This window comes from Gaeumannomyces tritici, assembly GCF_000145635.1.
Source record: "Gaeumannomyces tritici R3-111a-1 unplaced genomic scaffold supercont2.3, whole genome shotgun sequence".
Lineage (NCBI taxonomy): Eukaryota > Fungi > Ascomycota > Sordariomycetes > Magnaporthales > Magnaporthaceae > Gaeumannomyces > Gaeumannomyces tritici.
The window spans coordinates 1,974,418-1,994,649 of record NW_008804547.1 but is presented as its reverse complement, the minus strand read 5'-3'; the positions used below and the strand labels follow the sequence as shown (position 1 = coordinate 1,994,649).

General features: G+C 57.4%; 6 protein-coding genes across 6 annotated transcripts; 3 read left to right on the top strand and 3 right to left on the bottom strand.

The window, feature by feature from the left end:
* Positions 1 to 100: 100 nt before the first annotated feature.
* Positions 101 to 2,732, bottom strand: GGTG_05774 (hypothetical protein). The gene is made up of 8 exons (XM_009223581.1): positions 2,291 to 2,732; positions 1,980 to 2,203; positions 1,629 to 1,887; positions 1,532 to 1,567; positions 1,180 to 1,442; positions 755 to 1,115; positions 640 to 677; positions 101 to 511 (listed from the first exon to the last, which is right to left on the bottom strand). The coding sequence occupies exons 1-8, from the start codon at positions 2,571 to 2,573 to the stop codon at positions 218 to 220; spliced, it is 1,758 nt and encodes a 585-aa protein (XP_009221845.1). The 5' UTR covers positions 2,574 to 2,732; the 3' UTR covers positions 101 to 217.
* Positions 2,733 to 5,047: 2,315 nt separating this feature from the next.
* On the top strand, positions 5,048 to 7,995 carry GGTG_05773 (RINT-1 family protein). Its single transcript, XM_009223580.1, has 3 exons — positions 5,048 to 6,746; positions 6,827 to 7,168; positions 7,258 to 7,995. The coding sequence occupies exons 1-3, from the start codon at positions 5,154 to 5,156 to the stop codon at positions 7,705 to 7,707; spliced, it is 2,385 nt and encodes a 794-aa protein (XP_009221844.1). The 5' UTR covers positions 5,048 to 5,153; the 3' UTR covers positions 7,708 to 7,995.
* Positions 7,996 to 8,106: 111 nt separating this feature from the next.
* Positions 8,107 to 9,060, bottom strand: GGTG_05772 (carrier protein YMC1; the record flags this gene model as incomplete). The annotated part of the gene is made up of 1 exon (XM_009223579.1): positions 8,107 to 9,060. The coding sequence occupies one exon, from the start codon at positions 9,058 to 9,060 to the stop codon at positions 8,107 to 8,109; it is 954 nt and encodes a 317-aa protein (XP_009221843.1).
* Positions 9,061 to 9,808: 748 nt separating this feature from the next.
* Positions 9,809 to 12,520, bottom strand: GGTG_05771 (hypothetical protein; the record flags this gene model as incomplete). Its single annotated transcript, XM_009223578.1, has 5 exons — positions 9,809 to 10,432; positions 10,525 to 11,508; positions 11,601 to 11,940; positions 12,040 to 12,344; positions 12,410 to 12,520. 5 exons carry the CDS (start codon positions 12,518 to 12,520, stop codon positions 9,809 to 9,811), a joined length of 2,364 nt encoding a protein of 787 aa, XP_009221842.1.
* Positions 12,521 to 12,771: 251 nt separating this feature from the next.
* Positions 12,772 to 15,035, top strand: GGTG_05770 (hypothetical protein). The gene has a single exon (XM_009223577.1). It carries the CDS (start codon positions 13,039 to 13,041, stop codon positions 14,815 to 14,817), a length of 1,779 nt encoding a protein of 592 aa, XP_009221841.1. The 5' UTR covers positions 12,772 to 13,038; the 3' UTR covers positions 14,818 to 15,035.
* Positions 15,036 to 16,757: 1,722 nt separating this feature from the next.
* On the top strand, positions 16,758 to 19,976 carry GGTG_05769 (hypothetical protein). Its single transcript, XM_009223576.1, has one exon. It carries the CDS (start codon positions 17,205 to 17,207, stop codon positions 19,167 to 19,169), a length of 1,965 nt encoding a protein of 654 aa, XP_009221840.1. The 5' UTR covers positions 16,758 to 17,204; the 3' UTR covers positions 19,170 to 19,976.
* Positions 19,977 to 20,232: the final 256 nt, after the last annotated feature.

Here is a 20,232-nt window from a genome sequence, read left to right as displayed (position 1 = left end):
TGGGTTGGTTGGATGGCGGTTGGCGTTTTTGCTTCATTACTCTCGTATTTCCAATGCTCATCTTTTACCAGGGATATCTACTAGGTTGGCTGCAAAAAGGTCTGGGTCTGGGGTCAAGCTCTGTTAAGATTAAAATGGCTCTAACTGGGATGTATCATTGGTGAGCATAAGGAGAGGTATGTGCTCGGAGACGGTTGGGAGTGGACGGTTTGATATCTTAGAACCCATCCTCACTGCCAACACACAAGCGGCAGTTGAAAACGCGAGAGGGGTCTACGCGACGCTTAATTTCGAGTAGCCTGGGGTAGTTGGTGCCGAAGAACGAGTCTTGCCAGTTCTCCTCCAGAACGAAGTCCTCATTGTAATACGCGGCAGTCCCAAAGACTGCGGTGGCATTGGCCACGATTGCCCGCCCGGTATCAATCACCTGCTGCGTTAGACCCGACCATGTGCCGGGGACTGCAATATTGATGAAGTTGAAGGCGTTGCGCCACGCTGGATGCACGGAAGTCTGCGTGCTGGAGTGGTTAGCTTCTGGGCCGTTGATCGTGCCTGTCTGGTTGGCATAGTGCTTTTCTTGGCAGCCTCTATCGCCGGGAGGGCAAAGAAGAGAACAGCGCGGGTATTTGCGATACGTACAGTGTTGGGCTCAACCTGGGTTACAGCTCCACTAACGGCTTGAAGAGAGACATAAGTTAGCACTATAGCCAAGGAGTAAGCCCCTCGAAGAAGCTAAAGGGTCCGCAGAACGTACTGTTCTGCCAGATAAACGAGGAAGCCGAAGGCAAGTCGAGGAGAAAACCCTTGATTCGTTCAAGGCCCTCAGGACTCTCGATCAGAGGTCTTGGCACAATCCGACTATGCACTGTCACGGGAAGACCGACGCTGACAGAGGCAGATACCATGGGGCTAATGACACCCTGGTATGCTTCATTCCAGGAGCGCGACCCGGTAAATGTTGTCGCTCTCAGGCTGTTGGCACAGCCGCTGACAGTCAAGATAGATTGCAAGTCGTCTAGGGTCTCGCTGGCCGGAAAGACTGTGTCGTTGCTGCCAAAGGACACAACGGAGATGTACATGCAGCCGAGGCGGGATGGCTGGCAGGCCCAAACACCCTGTTATGTTGACCTGAATGTCAGCTCAAGTCCATTCATCTCACTGGGTGTCCGGGGAACGTACCGTATGCCCATTCTCCTGCAACGAAGTCTGGGCGTCGACGATGGTTCGGACCAGGCCTTCATATGAAGCCCGGTTGGCACACCCGATCTGGCCCGCAACAGAGTTGATGGCGCTGAAGGCCGGGTGCGCCTTGATGTAGGCTCTTGTGACGGCGGCGAAAGCGCCTCCGCCACCGCGCAGCGCCCAGAACAAGTCTGGCTGGTTGCAAGCATTGACAACCAGCATCTTCCCGTCAGACGTTACCACCTCGGCCTGGACTAGGTCTGAACGGAGTGTTAGGTGGGTTGGATCCGATTCCACCCCGGCCGGTTCCGGACCTAAGGAGACGAGGGGCTAGGATGTGGAAACGTACTGTCAACTGCCATGCCTAGATGAGGGCTTAGTGGTCCTGCGAGTGGGCACGAACAGTCAGGAACAGCAAAGCCACTTGGAGTAATGGGATCTCTTACCAACCCCACCACCAAGCAGAAACCCGCCAGTAACACCGACCGAGGATGCAGACGCGCCAATAACGACCTTACCAACCTCTGCGGCGGCACGGTAGAGCTCGGCAGCGTCGATCCCGGGGCCGGCAGAGATGACATCTTGGGGAGGGGCTGAGCAGCCATCTGGCACAAAGCCCCTGACAAGGCGGGCATCGTTCATGTGCCTTGTCCAGATAGAAAAGGCGCCCGCATCGGTTGACCGGCCCAGGTAGTCGTGCCCAGTCTACGGAAGCGCGGCTCGATCAGTCACATGGTCATACCACAACACATGCCAGGTTGCCTGTTTGGAATAGAAGAAGGAAGAGACCAACGAACGTTTTTGACACGGAGTCTCAGGTTATGCTTTTCAGCAAATATGACAGACTTTGCAATATCGTCGGCGCTGGCGGCCTTGACCATGTAGGACGGAAGCCCGCCCAGGGAGCATTCGCCGCTGACCGGTCCAGGGGGCGTCCCATCTGGATTCGGATTGGGAACAAGGCAGCCGCCCTTATCACCCAGCAGGCCGTCCTGCTCCCAGTTGGGATACATCATGCCAGCTGCGAGGGATTGTGTTTGCGTCAGTCACACAGGTTTGATACCAAGAGGAACATGCATGACAGCTGGGCATGGATATAGGTAAATACCTGACAGGTTTCTTCGCCAGTCCTCGTTCCCCTTGATCTCGGCTAGCAACTTGCACTCTGCCGCGTTGTACGCAGCACCGTAACACGGCATTCCGTACGGGACAGATTTGAGAAGGGCGCCGTTGACTGTCGCGTTGAAGGCGTCCAGCTCGGCGCTGCCAGGGAAGCAGGCATCTCCGGGGAGACAGTAGGGCGCCGCGGCGAAGGCGGGCACCACGGCCTGGGTGGCCGTCAGCACGATCGCCAGTGCCGTGGCGGCGCGGAAGCTGGGAAGGGGCAGCATTCTCTAGTTCCAATCTTGGCGAGTTTGGAACGGGTGTACAGATGATCTATCGAGCTGGCTGTTCCGCCCACAGTCACAAACACGGACGGGCGGCCGAGGCGACAATGAGGCCTTATATAGGGACGCATGGAGGCGGGTATACAAGATCGCGCAGTGCGTCTGTATGCCTAAGGATCCGCCTACGGCCGCCCCCATTCTCTCGTGTAGGGATAGGAATCGGGGCCCAGCAGCATTCCACAGGCTCCTCTCATTACACATCACGGAAGAGGCCCTGGTAAAGTTGAGGGCTATGTATGCAGGATGCCGGCGGAAGGAGATCCCAGTGGCCCAGTCATCATCGGTTCGTCTCAAAGAGGGAACGCTTGTTGGCGGGGACGCAATGTGTAGTTGCAGCTGCAGGGATGGATTGGCGTTGGCGGGAGAGGGAGACATGGGTCACCGGGTCGTCAATCACAGCGTCAAGACCAAGTATTTCGTCCACGTTCAAACCGCCTGTGGGCCTTTGCAGAGTCCATTGGGGGCCATTTGTGCTCTGGGGGTCGGGCAGGATGGTGTTCTGAAGACATTGTGGCTTGGTCCAAATAAAAGTTGGTCCTTGCATTTTTATGCGGGCCCCTGCTCGGCGTTTGGGCATCCTTCTATGCCCGATACAGACGCGGTATTAGTATCGATACGATGAGATATGGTCGCATCTCATTTAAGATCCTGGGAGAAGCGCGTAGGTGTCGATGTGTCTCGTATCCATGTCTGAAGTGATGCCCTCCTGCATGCGCGGCGCAGTCTTGCATCTGTCCGGATTCAGACTAGTGTACCTGTTGTGGCACACATCAGACTCCACTCTAGCTTGACCACTGACGTCTGTCTGGTGTTCCGGAGATGGAGGAACCGGGGATGAGACAAATGAGGAAGATGCCGATGACAAAGGCAGGGGACTTCTGTAACCTGAGAAGGTAGACGTTTTGCGCTCGATGCCTCCGATAGTGGCAGATATAGGCTACCTTCAGCAATTGAGTTGGCGGAGGGGCTGCAAGGATTTTTGGAGACCAAAAGAGATGGTCGAAATGAAGAAGAGGATTGTTACCGACCCGGTCGGCGGACATTGGGCCGAATGAGCGGATCCTCGGATGCGAGGCGTGATAAAAAAACTAGGAGAAAGAAAAAGAAAGCGACGATTAAAACTTAAAAAAGGAAAGGGAAAAGAAAAAAGTGGATGGATAAATTTTTATAAAAATGATAAAAAGCAATAGGCTTCCCATACCCCTCGATGGAGAGGATTTCGAGCTGGATAGGTTCGTAATGAATGGTTTTTTGATAATATTTTGTGTTTCGTCGGAAAAAAAAAGGGTTGGGAAGGGGATAAAAAAAAATGTAATCCCAGGTTTTCCCTTCGAGCGGGGTTTTAACAAATTTTTAAGGTATCCTTCCTAGCTTGATTAAAATACTTACCAAGCTTAGTTGGGAGAAGGAGTAACGATGTGTAAACTCCTTAGCGAAGTGTAAAGGAAAGGTATTTAAGGGAATGTAGTGTCTTAAAGTTTCAAGTGACGTAATGGAATAGCGTGGGTAAAAAAGGGAGGAAGGAAATGGGACGTTGTGTCCTTTTGTGGAAGGAAGATTTTGTAATAGGTTAAACCGCCAAGTGGTGCTTGGCAGGTGCCGAAGTGATGTTATTCTACGAGATAACGAGAAAGGAGGAGAGAGTTGGGTCCCTGCCTTTAAGAGGTTCAGGGCGGTTCTTATATACATGAGTCCTAGCCCAAGAAGCACCCCTTGGGTCACGTAATCCGTGCTTAGCACGGATTTATAACAGATTTTAGCGTATTGTTAGTTGGATGTTGGTCGGATGGTAGGCTGATGGATTGGCGCATTAAGGGAGATGCTGGCGCCAAGTAGCTTGGAAGCAGATTTGAGACGACGTAAATGTGGCTGCTATGTGGCTTCCCAGCTCGATTTGGGAGTTCCGAAAATTTGGAGAATTTTGGAAGGTTGGAAATAGCTGGAAAGCGGGATTCAGAGATAAGCTGAGGCGCTATAAGCGACGATGGGACGGCTATAAATTAACGAATTTTGGCGTATCTAATTGCCGATTTACGAATAAACAGGATTTGTTCAAAAGGAAGGTTGAAAGGAGATGGGATGTGTTGGCTTGTAATAGAGAAGGAGGACTAGCTGAAATGAGGTTTTCGTGGGTTTTTGTAACGCGACTGATGGAGTGGTCAGATGCGGTCTCGACGCGACCTTGAAAACACCAAGGGGAATTTCGTGATGGTGATTTTCAGGCTTCAATATTGTTAGTTTTATGCAGGCAAGGTAGGAGGATAGAACTCCATGTAGTCAAGTGGTAGGTGATAGGCTAAGGCCCGGAGGGTTTTGGCCCGTGCTCTGGTGATGACTCATCCTCTCTCCACACGTCCAGCGAGATCGGAGAGGGGATCGAACGGGCAGGCAGTTCTCCAACAGCCCCCACCAAAACGTGGCCATCCCCCACCAGCAGGAGCACTCGATGCAGCCCATCCAACACCACACGATCCCAAGCAAGAGACCCCCGGGCAGGCGGCATAAACCGTTTGCGTGGCCGAAATGGAAGACCCTCTTCAGGAAGTGCGGGTCCAGGACTTCATCGACGACAAGCTCCAGTCGACGACGGACCTCGACCACCTCGACGACCTCCTGGCCAACGTCGAGCTCCAGAGGACCCAGCTGCAGACCCAACTCGATGACGCGACAAAGGAGCTCGACGCGGCCCGCCGCTCGGGCAGCGACCGCCAGGAGTCGCTGGCCCATCGCATCGACGACTTTGACACCCTGCAGCGCAGCATCGACTTGCGCCTGCAGATAGTCGCCTCGTCTGACGCCCCTGACGAGGCCATCCGCCGCCTAGAACCCTCCATGCGGCGCCTGCACCGCGTCCGCCTCGCGCTCGACTACCTCTATCTCCTCCGCGACGTCGAGACCTTGCGCGCCGAGGCCCGCTCCCATCTTCCCGGGAGCCCCAAGGCCGCCCTGCAACCGTATGCGCGTCTGAGGCAGCTCTCGGCGCGCCTGCGCGAACTGCAGGTCCCCGCCGACGGCGCTGCCACTCACCTCGTCGCCCACGTCGACGCTGTTGCCGAGGCCCTCTGGTCCGAGATGAAGGCCACCATGTCGGACGAGATGAGAGCCCTCCTGGCTGAACGAAAGTGGCCATCGTCAGTGCAGCCCGACCTTCTGGTCGACGAGGAGTGGCGCGGCTGCTTCGAGAAGCTGGTCGATCTGCAAATCCCCGAGATTCTTTACGACTCCTCGGTTGTCCCGCTGCTCCCCATCGATGTCATGGCCCAGATATGGATCAAGGAGTTTCGTTACCACTTCCTGGGCGATCGCCCGACCGCCAACAACCGCCTGATCGGGCAGCATTGCTTCCCCTGGGTGATACGCCTTGTCGCGACCTGGGAGGACTTCTTCCGGGACAACTTTGGATATACGCTGTCGTCTAAGCTTGGCGACACTGCCGCTTCTGCTAGGCTAGTGTATATGGACCCAGTCTGTGCCCTGGTAACCTCGCTGCTGCCCGTTTTGCGAGAGAAAGTCTCGGCGGCAGCAGCCGAAGCGGTCCTGGACTCAAGCTTCCTGAGTAGCTTTATCGGGCAACTCTTGACGTTTGACGAGGATATACGAACTCGTTTCGGTTACGATGACGGCGATGGGGGCGACAATAGTGGCTGGGATGGACTGACCGCGGGCGTACTGGAGACGCACTTTGTGGCATGGCTGCAAGCGGAGAAAGAGTTTGCGCTCACACGGTTTAAGGCCATCATGGACTCGGCCGAAGCGCGTGCTATCGACTACGACTACGGCGGCCCCGGCAAAACCAAGCCGACGTTTGCTGCCTCTCGCGTAACGGATCTTCTTAAGTCCGTGACTAGCCAGTACGAGCGTGTCCGGCGCTTCTCGCACCGGTTGCGTTTCCTCATCGATATCCAGCTTGCCATCCTAGACGAGTTCCACGACCATCTCCGGGGTTCTCTCGAGGCCTACATGTCGCTTACTTCGACCTTTGCCCGCACGCTGCAGGGGGCTACTAAGGAGCAGCTCGCTGCGCTTGAGGGTACTGGGTCTCTTGAAGTACTCTGCAAGGTCTATGGCGGCGCCGACCACGTGGTCAATGCGCTGGAAGACTGGAGCAACGAAGAAGTAAGGCCAATTATCGATCAACTCTCTGGAAATTTCCCAGTCGGATGCTAATACATAGAACCTCCTCCACCCAACCTTAGTTCTTTATTGTTTTCTGGCAGGAGCTTCAGGGCCGGGCCAAGAAGAAGGAGGGACAGGAGAGTCTCGCGGGCGGTCTAAGTTTTGACGACGTCAAAGAGAGAACATCTGCGGCCGTTGGCTCCGATGGCGACGGCGCCGTTATATTTGACGAGATCATCGCGGCGTATAACGCTCGGCGCAAAGCGGCGCTCAACTTGATCATCTCCTCCCTTGCCGATGCGCACTACACCGCCTTCCGCCCTTACCTGAGGCTGGGTCAATGGACGACCATCAGCGATGACCCCTCCCAAGCCGATCCATCACAGCTTGCGATATCGCCCGAGCTAGATGAACCTCTCCGAGTAAGAATCCTTAGCGATCTTCAAGACCCTCATTTTTGAGATTCACGCCATCTCCAACCGCAGATTGCTCATGCTAACCAACATGATAGATCATCAAACGCAACTTGGACTTCTTGCATCGTGCCCTTAGCACGGCCGCATTCCGACGCGTCTGGCGCGAGGCCTTGGACAAGCTCAACGATGCGCTGTGGGATGGCGTGCTTATGGGGCACAGCTTCACAGCCTTCGGCGCGGCTCAGTTCGCCCGCGACGTCCAAGCAGTGGTGTTGCTAGTCGAGCGCTACATTCCGGACGGCTCTGCAATGCTGCTGAGTGTGCAGGAGGGAATCAGGCTCCTGAGCCTCCCGCTCGATGCTCCAGAGCATGCCGACGGTAGTACAACTAGGGAACAATCCGTCATCACGCTCAGGCAGGCCAATGACCGGATCCTCATGGACGAGGCCGATGCGAGAAAGCTTCTCGAGGAGCTGGGCGTCGAGATGCTCACGCTGGCCAATGCAAGACACATTTTGCAGCGGCGGGTTGAGGTGAGCGCATAGCATGGAGGTTTAGGGAAGCATGCATGCGTGAGAGATATGAACGATTGGAAATGAGATGAAGAAAGAAGATAAGCGCAGGTGTTTGTCGTTCCCGTGAAAGGTGCAAACAAACTGGGTGCTCAGCGAATGCCCAGCCCCTTGATATGGACGTGGAATGAGATCCGCATAACGCTACATGTGTATCCAATGTCTACCGATATCAGTAAAAGTGTAGAAAATGAACCGATCTCGCCACAGGAACCCAAATGAAAAGTCCAGTCCAATAAAAGGAGAAGTATGAAAATCCCGACAGCCAAGGATGCTTGATCTAAGGGTATTGCTATGCCAAACCGCGCGTCTTGGACTCAAAGCGTGAAAGAGGCGGCGCAAAGCAGGACAACAACAACAATAAAAAAGAGCTCAGCCGAGAGCGCGCATGGTCATCTCGACGACGGCAAAGGTGCCGGCGCTGACAGGCATGGCCCTGAGCAGGGTGGGGCCGAGGCCTTTCCAGAAGCCCCTGGCGCCCTCGGCGCGCCACGTCTGGGCGAAGCAGTCGCGCATGCTCGCGTAGCGCCTGTGCCGGCCGAAACCGTCGGTCTGCATCTTGCTCTTGACCACGTCGAGCGGGTAGCTGGCCAGCCAGAGGGCCTCGCCGGCGGGCCCCCCGTAGAGGGCGACCTTCCACGTGGCCACGTCCGCGCGCGCGACGCCGTTGCGGGCCGCGTCGGCGGCCATGAGCCACTCGAAGGCCAGGAACCACACGCCGTAGGCCTGCGCCTCGCGCAGCACCGTCACGGCCCCGCCGCGGTACACGCCGGGGAGGACGCCGCCGGCGGCCGCGCCCAGCTTGCGGGCGCAGTCGACGGGGCCCGAGTACAGGCGCGCGGCGCCGTGCGGCTGCGTCTGCAGCCGGATGCGCACGTGCTCGATCGGGGTCGAGATGACCGAGTTGGCGACGCCCGCGAAGGCGCCGGCCGCGTAGTACTGGCCGTAGCCCAGGGGGGCGCCGTTGTCGCCGCCGGCGGAGCCGTTGCGGGCCTCGAACCAGCGGCGGGCCTGGTGGAAGGCGCCGAACTGGACCGAGACGCAGGCGCCGATGCCCAGGAGCGGCGTCAGCGTGCCCTTGTAGAAGGCCAGCGGGCCCTCGTTCTTCCAGATGGACGTGGCGGCCGCCAGCGCCGACGGGTACGCCGCCGTCGTCTGCAGCCGCACCTTGACGATGTCGAAGGGCTGCCCGATCAGCACCTGCGCCACGCCGCCCGCCGCCCCCGAGAGCAGGTCCTTGGCCGTTTGCAGGCCCGCCGACGACTCGGACGGCGGCGGCGGTGCGTTTCGGCTATGCCTTTCGACGTCGGCGGCCGAGGTTGCCATGTTTGCGTTTGTGCTTTGTTTTTTTGTTCTTTTTGTCCCGGGCTTTCCGCTAGGGCTGCCGTCCGCTGCCTGCTTCTCCTGGATCGCTCCTCCTCCTCGCCTGCCTTCTCTGGGCAAGCCGGAGCGGTTCTCGCCGCCGTATGGGGCTTGGAAAAAACCTGTCGCGAAAGGAAATGTTGCGGCTGTGTTATGGGGGGCGGGGTGTGACGGCCTTGTGTCGCCAGTCCGCAAGGTGGGAGAGGTCTGGGGCCCTGAAATATATGTGATGTTGGGTTTGGGATAGCGGTATGCTCGGGGCGGCGCTGGTGCTGTCAAGTGTGATATTGATACGGCCTAGCGTTTGATTCGTCCCGTCATAGCACGCGCTGAAAATGTGACAAGCTGGGAGGCTGGAGCTACTCCCTAATGGTGGGGAACTTTGTGTGCTTGATCCGGTCCGACGGGAAGCATTGGACGCCGCTATCGGAGCACACCAGGAATGGATGCAGCAGGGAGTCGGGGCTTTCCATGGTGGGGCGTCGGCGGCGACTCGCTTGCATTTCATCATGGGAGGCTGCAGATGACGTGCTCGCCAAGAAGGGAGGAATTTTGGGTTTCGCTGGCTATCAAATGAAGGCATCACGCAGCCTCTTGATGATGAGCTGACTATATTTTCCACTCATTGCCAAAAACCAGAAGAACACCCTGCTTCCAAATGCCGCCCTGCCGACAGTCGTCGAGTACCATGGTTCATGTCTTGAATCTCCAATCATACCCGTGACACCTTGCTGTTTTTGTCCCCCTGTGCCTGGGCGTTGAGTTGGATAGCCTCCTTGAGCTTGGCCACAACCTCGGGCTGGTTGCCAAAAACCTTCTGCAACAGCTCATCCAGGTCGCGCTCTAGCTTGGCCATGTTCTTACCCCCAAGTTTTCGCGTCTGCGCGTCGTTGACCAGTGTGCCCCAGCGTCTTGTGAACGCGACGATGGACTGTCGTAGAAGCTCGTCCAGTTGCTCACTCGCGTCTTGATTATCGGCAGCTCCCATTCCAGGCGTTCCGGGCGTTCCGGTAGCAGGTGTGCCTGTCCTGCCCGGAGCGGGTGAGCCGCGCGAGAAGAGCGAAGCCCCCGGTATAAAACTGCTGAAGTAGCCGACCCATCCCTGCGCTGTTGAGATGGCATCCCATATCTGGCCAAAGTGCTCCATTCCCTCCCCTTGGCTTCGTACGTCGCCAATTTCGAGAGTGAGCAGCTCGTTCTTCAGGATGAGTAGATTTTTGATCATGAATAGGTCCGGATCTGTGCCATTCTTGCTCGATTTGATCTTGGCCTCGGCCCGTTGCAGCCCCTGGATCGACTCCTTCACTATCTTGAAGACGACTGGGCTGCTGCGTTGCTGTGCGTCGAGATGTATATACCAAATCAGCATGTCTTTTCGCTGACCTCATTATACCTTAACCTTAGTCTCATGGGCAAGGAACCACTTACACATCTCTCCTTAGGCATGCACCGGTCAAACATTATGAGCAGGTCCAGCGCCTGCTTCACAGGAGGGTACGCGTTGGACGACGCGTCTCCACTGGCTGCAGGCTCGATCTTAAGCGCATCAGGGACAATAGGCGCCTTGGTGATGGACCTGACAATCTCGGCTTCAAATAGCCCGTCTGCAAAGGGCCACAGGTGCTCAGCCAGGAGCCTGACTGCCACCTCGCGCCGGTGCATCGCCGCGGGCGTCGTCTCATCGGCCCGGTCCCCGTCATCGTCATCACCGTAGTAGTCGGTAGAGTCGTCGGCCAGATACTCGGCAGACAGCCAGCCGAGTACTGCAGAGAGCGCCTGCAAATCCCCAGGAGTGGCCGGCGTAAGTGCAGTCTGCAGCGCCGTTGCAATAGGGGCCACGTTGACACCACTGACGGTGTCACTGCGGTGCGCCTTGACAATCGCAAATGCCGACTCTGCATCAGGGTTGTAGTGAGGGTCGATACCAAACACACGTGCGAAGAGCATAGCCTCGTTGTGGGATCGTTCGAAGCACTGCTTGACGAAGCTGCGACACGCTGTCTCAATGGATGCCTCCTTACACTCTTCCTTGAAAGAGTCACGGTCCGCCTGGCTGAGTGGGCGAAGATCGCGGTCCCGCGACGCCAGGTAGGTCCGCAAAAGGTTATTGGCTGTGTTGGTGTACATATCGACACAGGAACCTGACTGGTGGTTTCCCCCACGGTCGTATGCCTGTAGGACTACCTTTTGGATATTGGGAATGAGCGAGTATGAATCAAGTATCATCTCCTCAAAGCGACCATACGCTAGCGCGTGCCGAGTCGACTCGGACTGCGTGGCCGCAATCTGCTTCGAGACCTCGCCCGAAACCTTATCCAGGAGTGCGGTGAAGCCAACCTCGAGGAGGTGCAACGCTTTCGTCAGCAGGGCCTGATATCGAGCATGGTAGGATTCGGCATCGCGATATGCCGGCTATTCGAACACATGCAAGAAAATGGTCAGCATTCAGGCATCTCGACGGTGTCTGTTTCGCAAAAAAAAAAAAAAAGCAAGCCCAAACTTACGTGTTGTGCCATGAAGTCGATGCAAGACTCCAAGTTTGTCAGTATCTCGGAAAACGGGGCACCGTCAGCAAGACGGCTAGCCCCCGGAGCATTTAGGCGGCGAGTGACCTCCTCGAGGTATGCATAGTAGTAGAAGTCGGAGCGAACATCGTCGGCGAGTTTCTCAAGCCGTCGCTGCTCCGTTAGCAGGTCGTCGCACTGGGACTGGAACGAGGTTGTTTGCTCCTCCACGGCGCGGAATGACTCTGCAAGAGAAGCAAGGATGTGCAGTGCCCCGTCCGTATCCTCGATGAGGGTGCCGAGGTGCCGCTCCGTCAGGGCCAGCTTGTCGCGATACGTGCTGAGGACCAAGATTGAATGTGAGCCGCGGGGAAGATTTTCACAGATGTCCAGGCCAGTGGGCCAGACAGGGGGCGGTGGTCTGCGTCGTCAAACGCACATATACTCCTGCTGGCTGGCCTCGAGCAACTCATCCTGGAGGACTTCGAAGAAAGGGGTGTCGTCGTCGGGACGAGCGGTGCGAGGGAGACCCGCTGTCTCAACAGCCAGGGCGTCCCAGGTTCTGTCCCTTCTCTTCCTCCGTTTCTTCTTCGTATCTTTCCCCAGCTGCTCCCGCACAATATCGTAAAAGTCCGAGTATGATTTCGCCCGCCGGCTCAAGGAGGGGTCGGATGGGCCATCTTCCTCATCGTCCTCGGCCAGTGCATCCAACTGCCCGATGGCGTCGGACGCTTGCGCGCCTCCCTACGGCACCGAACACATCAGTACCGCATACGTTTAGGCTCTCGGCGGTTCAAGGCCATGCGTACGTTGGGCTGTTGGAGTAGCGACTCTTTTCTGCGGTGGGCGTGGGCTTGTGAGCCACTGCTCTTCTTGCCCTTGAAGTCGGGCACGAAGCTGTACCATGAGTCGTCGTACATGTTCACCAGCAGGCAGCCCTATGGCTTAAGGCGAGGGTAAATCGCCGAATCGTCGTCGTCTTCGCAGGCGGGCGGGTGGGCTTGATCAGTCGAGCTGTGCCTGTGCTTGGGGCTTTGCGCGCTTGCAGCAATCGAAGCGTGGCATCGTCGTCGCTGCTCTGTGTGGGGCTTGCAGGAAGTGGAGCTGGACCCCTGTTAGAAACGGTGGTGCACGGACATGCTGTGAGGGACAGCATCATCCCCAGGGGTGAGCCCGCTTTAGGTCGAGTGCCGCATTGAGGATCTAGAGTGCCGCCGATGCGGATGGGATGAATGGATCTCACAGCCTAGCACCCGACCTGAAGCCGTGCGATAGTTGCAAGCTTCCCCTCTTCAGCGGGTAATCGCACGTGCCATTGTTACAGGTGTGGGGTTTGAATACCCAGAGGCTAGGTAGATTTTTGTCTGAATAGCTTCCACTTCTCCACAAGACAACCAAGGTCTTCAACGAGATTTTCAGCCCACAGGTACCTGCAGCAATGCATCGAACTGGCGCGCTCCGGCGCACCGCACTATCGGCGGCATCTTGCGGACAACGCGCCGCACCACCTTTACGATGGACGCGCCATGCGAGCAGTGGCCCGTCATGGGCTACCGCTCGTAACAAAGGCCCGCGTGGCGGCTGGGGCACGGGACTTGTTCCCGTCATGGTGGTCTCTGCCTGCGCAGGCTGGTATCTCTATCCTGGCTACGTTGAAGGCACGGACTCCGCTACCAAGCCGAAGGAGGATACTGCCGTCAAGCAGTCAGAGAAGCAGCGTCTCAAGGAGGCAACACTGGTGGAGGAGGATCGGGCCCTATTGAGCGCCCAGCATGTCCAGGTTGAAAAAAGCTGGGAAAATCCGGGCGTTTATGCCTGGGGATCCAACTCTGGCAGGGCGGTGGCACCCGATTCGTCCGAGGCCGTTATCAAGACGCCACGCCGAATTCCCTTCTTCGATGGCATGCTGCTCCGCGATCTCAAGATTGATCGAGACTTTGGAGTAGCTGTGACGGAGGATGGAGACATCGTCCAGTGGGGCAATGCTTTCGCTCCCGACACGCAGGTGCCAGTCAAGACGTTGACAGGCAAAGACATCACGAAAGTGGCTGTCTCCAGCGACCGCATCATAGCCCTTTCCAGGGGCGGCGCCGTGTTTTCGTTTCCGATCGCAAAGTCCGACCAGCAGGAAGCAGGGCAAAAGCCGCCCTCGTCCTCCTGGATCCCGTTTTGGTCGGGCGGCGCCTCCGACTCCATCAACTACAGGATCCTGACGCCGCCTAGCCTCGGCTGGCGAGAGAAGGTTGCGGATGTCAGCAGCGGGCTGGAACACTGCCTGCTCCTGACCTCGAGTGGCCGTGTCTTCTCAGCGGCGTCTAGCATGGTCGGCTTCCCATCCAAGGGGCAGCTTGGAATCCCAGGATTGACCTGGCAGACGAAGCCGGAGGGTCCATATGACCAACCATCCCTAGTCAAAGGGCTACCACCAATCAAACAAATTGCCACGGGGAACTATCACTCGCTTGCTCTGAGCGGCAAAAGCCCGCAGGTTCATGCCTGGGGCGACAACTCGGCCGGGCAGCTCGGCTACGAGCTTGATCTCGAGAACCCAGGCACCGACGCACCGAAGGCCATTCCACTCGAGAAGCTCTATGGCGCCAACGGCGGTGCCGGTCCAGCGCTGTCTGTTGGCTCCGTTGCAGCAGGTGGCTCGAATTCTTACTTTACGGTCAACTTGGCCAAGCCGGCCACGCAAGATACGTGGGCTTGCGGCGAGGGCCTGTACGGCAACTTGGGCACGGGCAAATGGGTACACCTGACGTCAGTGCCAGCCAAGATCAAGAGCCTCTCGGGCCTGTCCGAGTACAACGACGCCACCCGAAGCATGGTACCAATCGGCGTGCGGCATCTGTCGGTAGGGAGCACACACGCGGCAGCGGTGCTCGACAATGCGACCTCAGTCCAGGCTCGCGCTCCCAGCGGCAGCACCAACTGGGGCTCCGATATAGTCCTATGGGGCGGGAACGAATTTTATCAGCTCGGGACCGGCAAGCGCAACAACTTGAATGAGCCGGCGCACATCGCACCCCTCGACGTCGGCAGCGGCAACAACAATGCCAGAGCCGCGGCTGTGGTGAGTGGCAACGCTGGGCGGCTGCAACTGACTCCCCGCGCGACAGTCCGGATCGGCGAAGGCGGCAAGGGGCGCAAGATTAGCCTGGAGCAGAGGATTGAATGCGGCCGGTTTGCGACTGCTGTGTATTCCGCGACTGCCTGAGAACGTATGGTGGGCTAGATTTGGGCGACTTTGTCTCGTCTCGGATGTATTTGGGACATTGTACTTCCAGCCATCGTCCGCACCGTACTTTCACAATCATGTATTGATACTTGTGCTTTGGGTGTGTTGCCAGGTTACACATTTCTCCTCTTACTTTTACTGTTGATACCGATCGATCCAGCCTGGAGCTACCAATGCATCCCGTCCATAATTGTGCGTCTACTTTTCGGGGTGTAAAAAGGAGGCAGCGTTCTCCAGTAACCTCACTGATCTTTTTTTTTCGGCCAAAACTTGGCATCAACCTCCCCTTCCTCCAGTGGGCTGGCTGGGCGCCATTTCCGCTCGCGTCCGATGGTCATCAATGATACGATTGAAGCTGGTGTCTTGTTGGTCTTTTTGGCGGGCTGGCTGTGCAGTTTCAGCGGTGTCGGACGCTATTTAACCTCGCAGATGAGAGGCCTAATATCAAGCATGCTAAGACAGCTGGTGGAGCAGCCGGCATGCGGGTCCCAAGGTTACGACATGATACCTCGCCACGCGACAGAACAATTCCACGAGGCTTCTCCGAGCAACCCCAGACCCTCGCTCGATCCATAGATGTCGCCAGATAGACGAACTGATGCCCAAATGCAGGTAGGTATTCGCAGCGAAGGATCGGAGCACCGTTCTTTACTAATTCAAAAATAAACCATTGGAATATCTGACAGCCCACTTCAGGAGGTTTCAAGGAATCTCTGATCCCCCAGACATCTGTCGATTGGGCTACCGATGTCATGTTTTCGAGTTACTATTCTAGAAAGCCAGCCGCCCCGACTTCTCCTAACTTGCCAAAGAGAGACGCAACCTATCTTTGAGGCACGCTGTGTTTCCAGCAACATACCTAGGTAGTAGGTAGTAGGTATCTGGTGCAGACAGCTAATCCGCGGATACTGTGTGCTATATATAGCACGGCGGGAGCTGCTTTCGTCGTCCCAACCTTGGCAGATCCGTTCAGACGGTTCCGATGGCGGACACGACCTGGCAGTCCCAGCTCACTCTTGAGTTCCCGGTCGGTGGTGCCGCAGGCCAAGGTTCAGGCCTCTGACAGACCCATGTGCATGCTCCAAAATAACAGGAAAAATCGAGCTCGCTGTCGAGAACTGGGTTACGCTGGGTGTGGGTGTGTCGCGTTGGCCGAATATGCCGTGGTTGCAGCCCTTGCGACCACCCGCTGCGTTGAGTGGGGGCACCTGGGCTGTGCTTTTTTAGTGGACCCAGCGGGCCTCTGCTCGGTCGCTCGGGGCATAGGTGGATGCCATTCTGCGATATTGCAACCGACAGGGGCATCCGAATCTCCGATCCCAAACAGCCGGAAACAAAAAGTGCAGCTGGGAGCACCCAATGGGCGAGGCTGACAACAAGAGCGCTCGCCCAGGTCATTATCAGAGCGTGAGTGCGTAAATAAATGCTTGAGTGCGATCATTGATGAGATATTCTCCCTCGACCAACCGAATGCGGAAGACTTAATCCGCTGGCCACATGCGTTTGGCGCCGATCACAGAGGTCTCGCTCGGGCTGGACTTTGATTGCTTGACTGTCGCAGCCCAGCAGCTCGCGGGGTGGAGGAATGATGCATGGACAACGTCAGTCAGGCATCGTCGAGTTTCGATGCGTGATGTGCATGCTGCCACGCTGCCTGCTGCTCAGCACCCGCCCAGGCTCAGGACTGGAGACGTTTCCGGGCAGACCCCGCCTAAACTGAGCGGCCTAGGGCCTAGGCTGAGCTCAACGCCACCTGCGCTACCCCTCCCCCTGTTATCAGCCGCCTGCACATCCCCTGTACTGTACCTTCGCCCGGCCCGAGCACCCACCTTGATGAATCCGGCTAGCCTAGCTCTACCCACTACGGATCCACCTGAGCACGACAAACCTCGACCACCCGACAATGCCCTTGGCACCAACAAATCTCGGCGTCGCCCCAATCCTAAGACGGACACTGCCGCGCGCCTCCGTGTCCATTTCTTATCACTGTCAACCTCGCTACTCTCTGAGATCTTACGCTACCTCCGTCCTCATCGCGCACCGTTTTAGGCGAACTGCCTTTGTCCAATATCTTGCAACCATGCTCCGAGTCTGCTCCCGCCGCAACTGAGATATCGCCGTCTTTGTTCCACCGCTGGCCCGGCTCTCCTCCGAACGCCATTGTCACCCACTAGTTGACCCGCCATCTGCCGTCTGCGCGCCACCAAACAAGCCCAAGCTGCTCACTCAGTGAGCCAAACACAAACATCTATCGCCCCAACAAACTCGCCAGGCTGCTCCACCCGTGGAAATCGTTGGCTCAAAACCTCTCCGAGCGTCCCAACCTGACGTGTCGCTACAACGCCACCCGGCCGACTTCTTCAGATATGGAGCGCTTTTCCAAGTTTCGAAGGAGCAAAAAGGACTCGACCGGAGCCACCGGTGTTGCCGCTGACGACAAGGCCGCTGCTACCTCTGCCGCCTCGCGCACCTCGTCTCCGTCCGACCCAGAAACCGCAGCCGCAGCCCCCGCCACGGCACATCAGGTCCTTATGGCCGCCGCGGCTCCCGAACGCCGGCGGGACATGCACTCACCGTTCCGTGGCCTCCACCTCCGAACCTCGACAAAGCGCGCGCGCTCGTCGCCCCCTGCGGCCCTCCCCCAGTCGCCGACCAGCTCTTCTGCGCATCCCGGCCTCTTCATCAACACCGACCTCAGCGGGATCGATCAACAACAGAATGCCTCGCCCCTCTCAACAGCCCAACACGCTGTCTCGGCCATAGTTCCCAAGCGGCAAGACTTCCCGCGCCCGCAGCGCTCGCGATCTCAGTCACAAGCTAGGAAGCGTCAGCCTGGCTCTGGCGCTAGAGGCCCGCAAATTCCATCTTTCCTCACCCTCTCGCCACAGGAAATAGAGAACAAGTTCCAGGATCTGACATGGCTAGAACGGGAGCGCATGTTGCAATCGGCCCAGAACCCGGCGCCAACATTTCAGTTTGCTCGGGTGCCGTCGCAAGCTCACGTCAAGCGCCTGGATCGCTACATCAACGTCCAGCCATGGCAGAACAACCGTGTTCGGCTGCAGGTGCCCCCGGGGAAACCGGACTACATCAACGCCTCGCCCATATGTCTTTCAGCCACCACGGGTGGCCCGTTTGAACAAGGCGGAAGCGATGCGGAGGACCACCCGAGTCGATACATCGCTATGCAGGGGCCCAAGAAAAACTCGGTCGAGCACGTCTGGCGTATGGTTTTTGAGCAGCTGCGCGGTCCCGCAGTCATAGTCATGTTGACTGAGACGCATGAGGGCCCAGCTGAGAAGTGCTATCCATACTTTCCCCGCTCTCCCGACTCACCCCCGATCGAGATTGGCGCCTCGGATGAGTTTGCAGATGGCTTCCGTGCCTCGGTGCGCTGCGAGGCCATCGAGCCTACTTGCGCAGGTGATGCCATCGAGCTACGCAAGCTGGTGATCCGAGTCCACCGCCGGGCAGGCGTTCCAACGGCAGGCACACCCGCTACACCACTACGGAAGCAGCGACATAATTTGTCGGATGGCGAGGGTGGCAGTCGCAAGCGAGACGTAGAGTCGGAGGCGACGAGCCCGATAGAGACGACCCAAGGGGACGACGACGACGTGATGATCATGTCTCCCTTCAAACCCGACCCACCGGCTGGGCGCAGCATCTTCCCCAGCTTAAAGAAGCGGAGGGATAGGTCCCAAACCGGTCAAGGCAGCAGCAGGAGTAGTAGTAGAGCCTCGGCGAGGACGGGCGACGATCGCACACCTGCGGGGTCGACAGACCGTGAGGAGAACGGCATCGAGGAGGAGAACGGCATCGAGGAGGAGGACGAAAGCGAGGCGGCCGAGGTGGAAGAGCGCGTGGTGCATCACTTCCTCTACAAGAAGTGGCCCGACTTCGGAGTACCGGCGCTGGAGGACCTCGACTCCTTCTTTACGCTGATGAGACTGTCGCGCGAGAAGAACGCGGACCCAGAGAACCCACGCATCGTACATTGCAGCGCTGGTGTTGGACGCTCAGGCACCTTCATTGCGCTTGAGCATCTGATGCGAGAGCTCGACTCGGGTGTGCTGGAGGACTGGGACGATCAGGAGGAGGATAGGACGTACGCTGGCGACGGAGGCGCCGGCGATGGCGACCTCATCTTCCACACGGTGAATCAGCTCCGCGAGCAGCGTCGGAACATGGTCCAGGCCGAGGGCCAGTTCCTGTTCATCTATCAGGTTCTGCGCAAGCTTTGGCAGGACAAGTACGATGTCCCTGAGGAGGAGCAAGAGCCCGCGGCCAAACGGCACGAGGTCGATCCTTTTGTCAGCAGTGAGAGATAGTCGTCTCTGGTTGTCTTGCTTTTCACGTGTTTGGTCGGGCTTTCTCCCTATTCACGATGCGGTATTTCGTTGATCTAGGTGATAGCATGGCGTCACTCGGTGGTTTTTCTTCTTTCCCTTCTTTCTTTCTTCATCTGATGGACCACCCTGATCTCGCAGGAAACACACGCTTTTTTCTTTCCTCAATACGGCCTTGGTATTGTGGGAGCGGCACAGTCAGTCTATATTTGGGCGTCTACCTCGTTTAATTCCTTGCTTGTGTAACACTGTACTTTTATGTAACCGAACCTCTTCTGCCTACTTTGTCTGCCGTGGGCTCGCCACTACATTGGCTCCCTCCAATCCTACCTCACGCTCCCGTTTTTTTTCCCTTTTCATCGAAGCGAGGTTCATCCTAATTCGGCCACCAGCGTTCCATATACGTGAACATACGCATCCACAGATACGGCTAGCGCGGGACATGGCGTTCATCGCATGCAAGTCTGGCACGACAGCCCGTCGGCGGGCCGAACAAGCGTGGCGAGCCGGCAGTCGTCGAATCCGTCAAGCCGTAAGTGACGGGCGCATGGGTTTCATGGTTGGTCGCTTACGGTGATGAGTTCCCCGTTTGCCTTGTTCGCACACACACACACACACGTGCAACCTACGCGATTCCCGAGCCGACGCCGTGCAGGGGGCTCCGAGGGCGTGGGGAGGCTAGAGGACTAAAAGCGAGGGGCATGATATGCAGGCTGGGGGGCGGGCGGGCGACCTGGCATGAGGGCTTGAGTACCCAGGTTCTTTCATGGCTGGTTGGCTTGTTGAGGGGGTGGGAGGCGTCCGTCGGCGTCGAGGCCGCAACTGCCAAGCATCGCCTCCACCTAGGAAATCGGTCCGTGTCGCAACCTGGCTAAAATTACGAAAGGAGCCCTGCCCAGGCAGGCCCCCCATCCTCGGATCATGACCCCGATTTGGAACATTCATCCTTTCTTTTTTTTCCTCTTCCTGCTCTCCTTCTTCTTCATGCCCATGAAAAACTCTAACTCCAGGCAGGGTCTTGGGTGGGCACGGCAGCCCCCCCCCC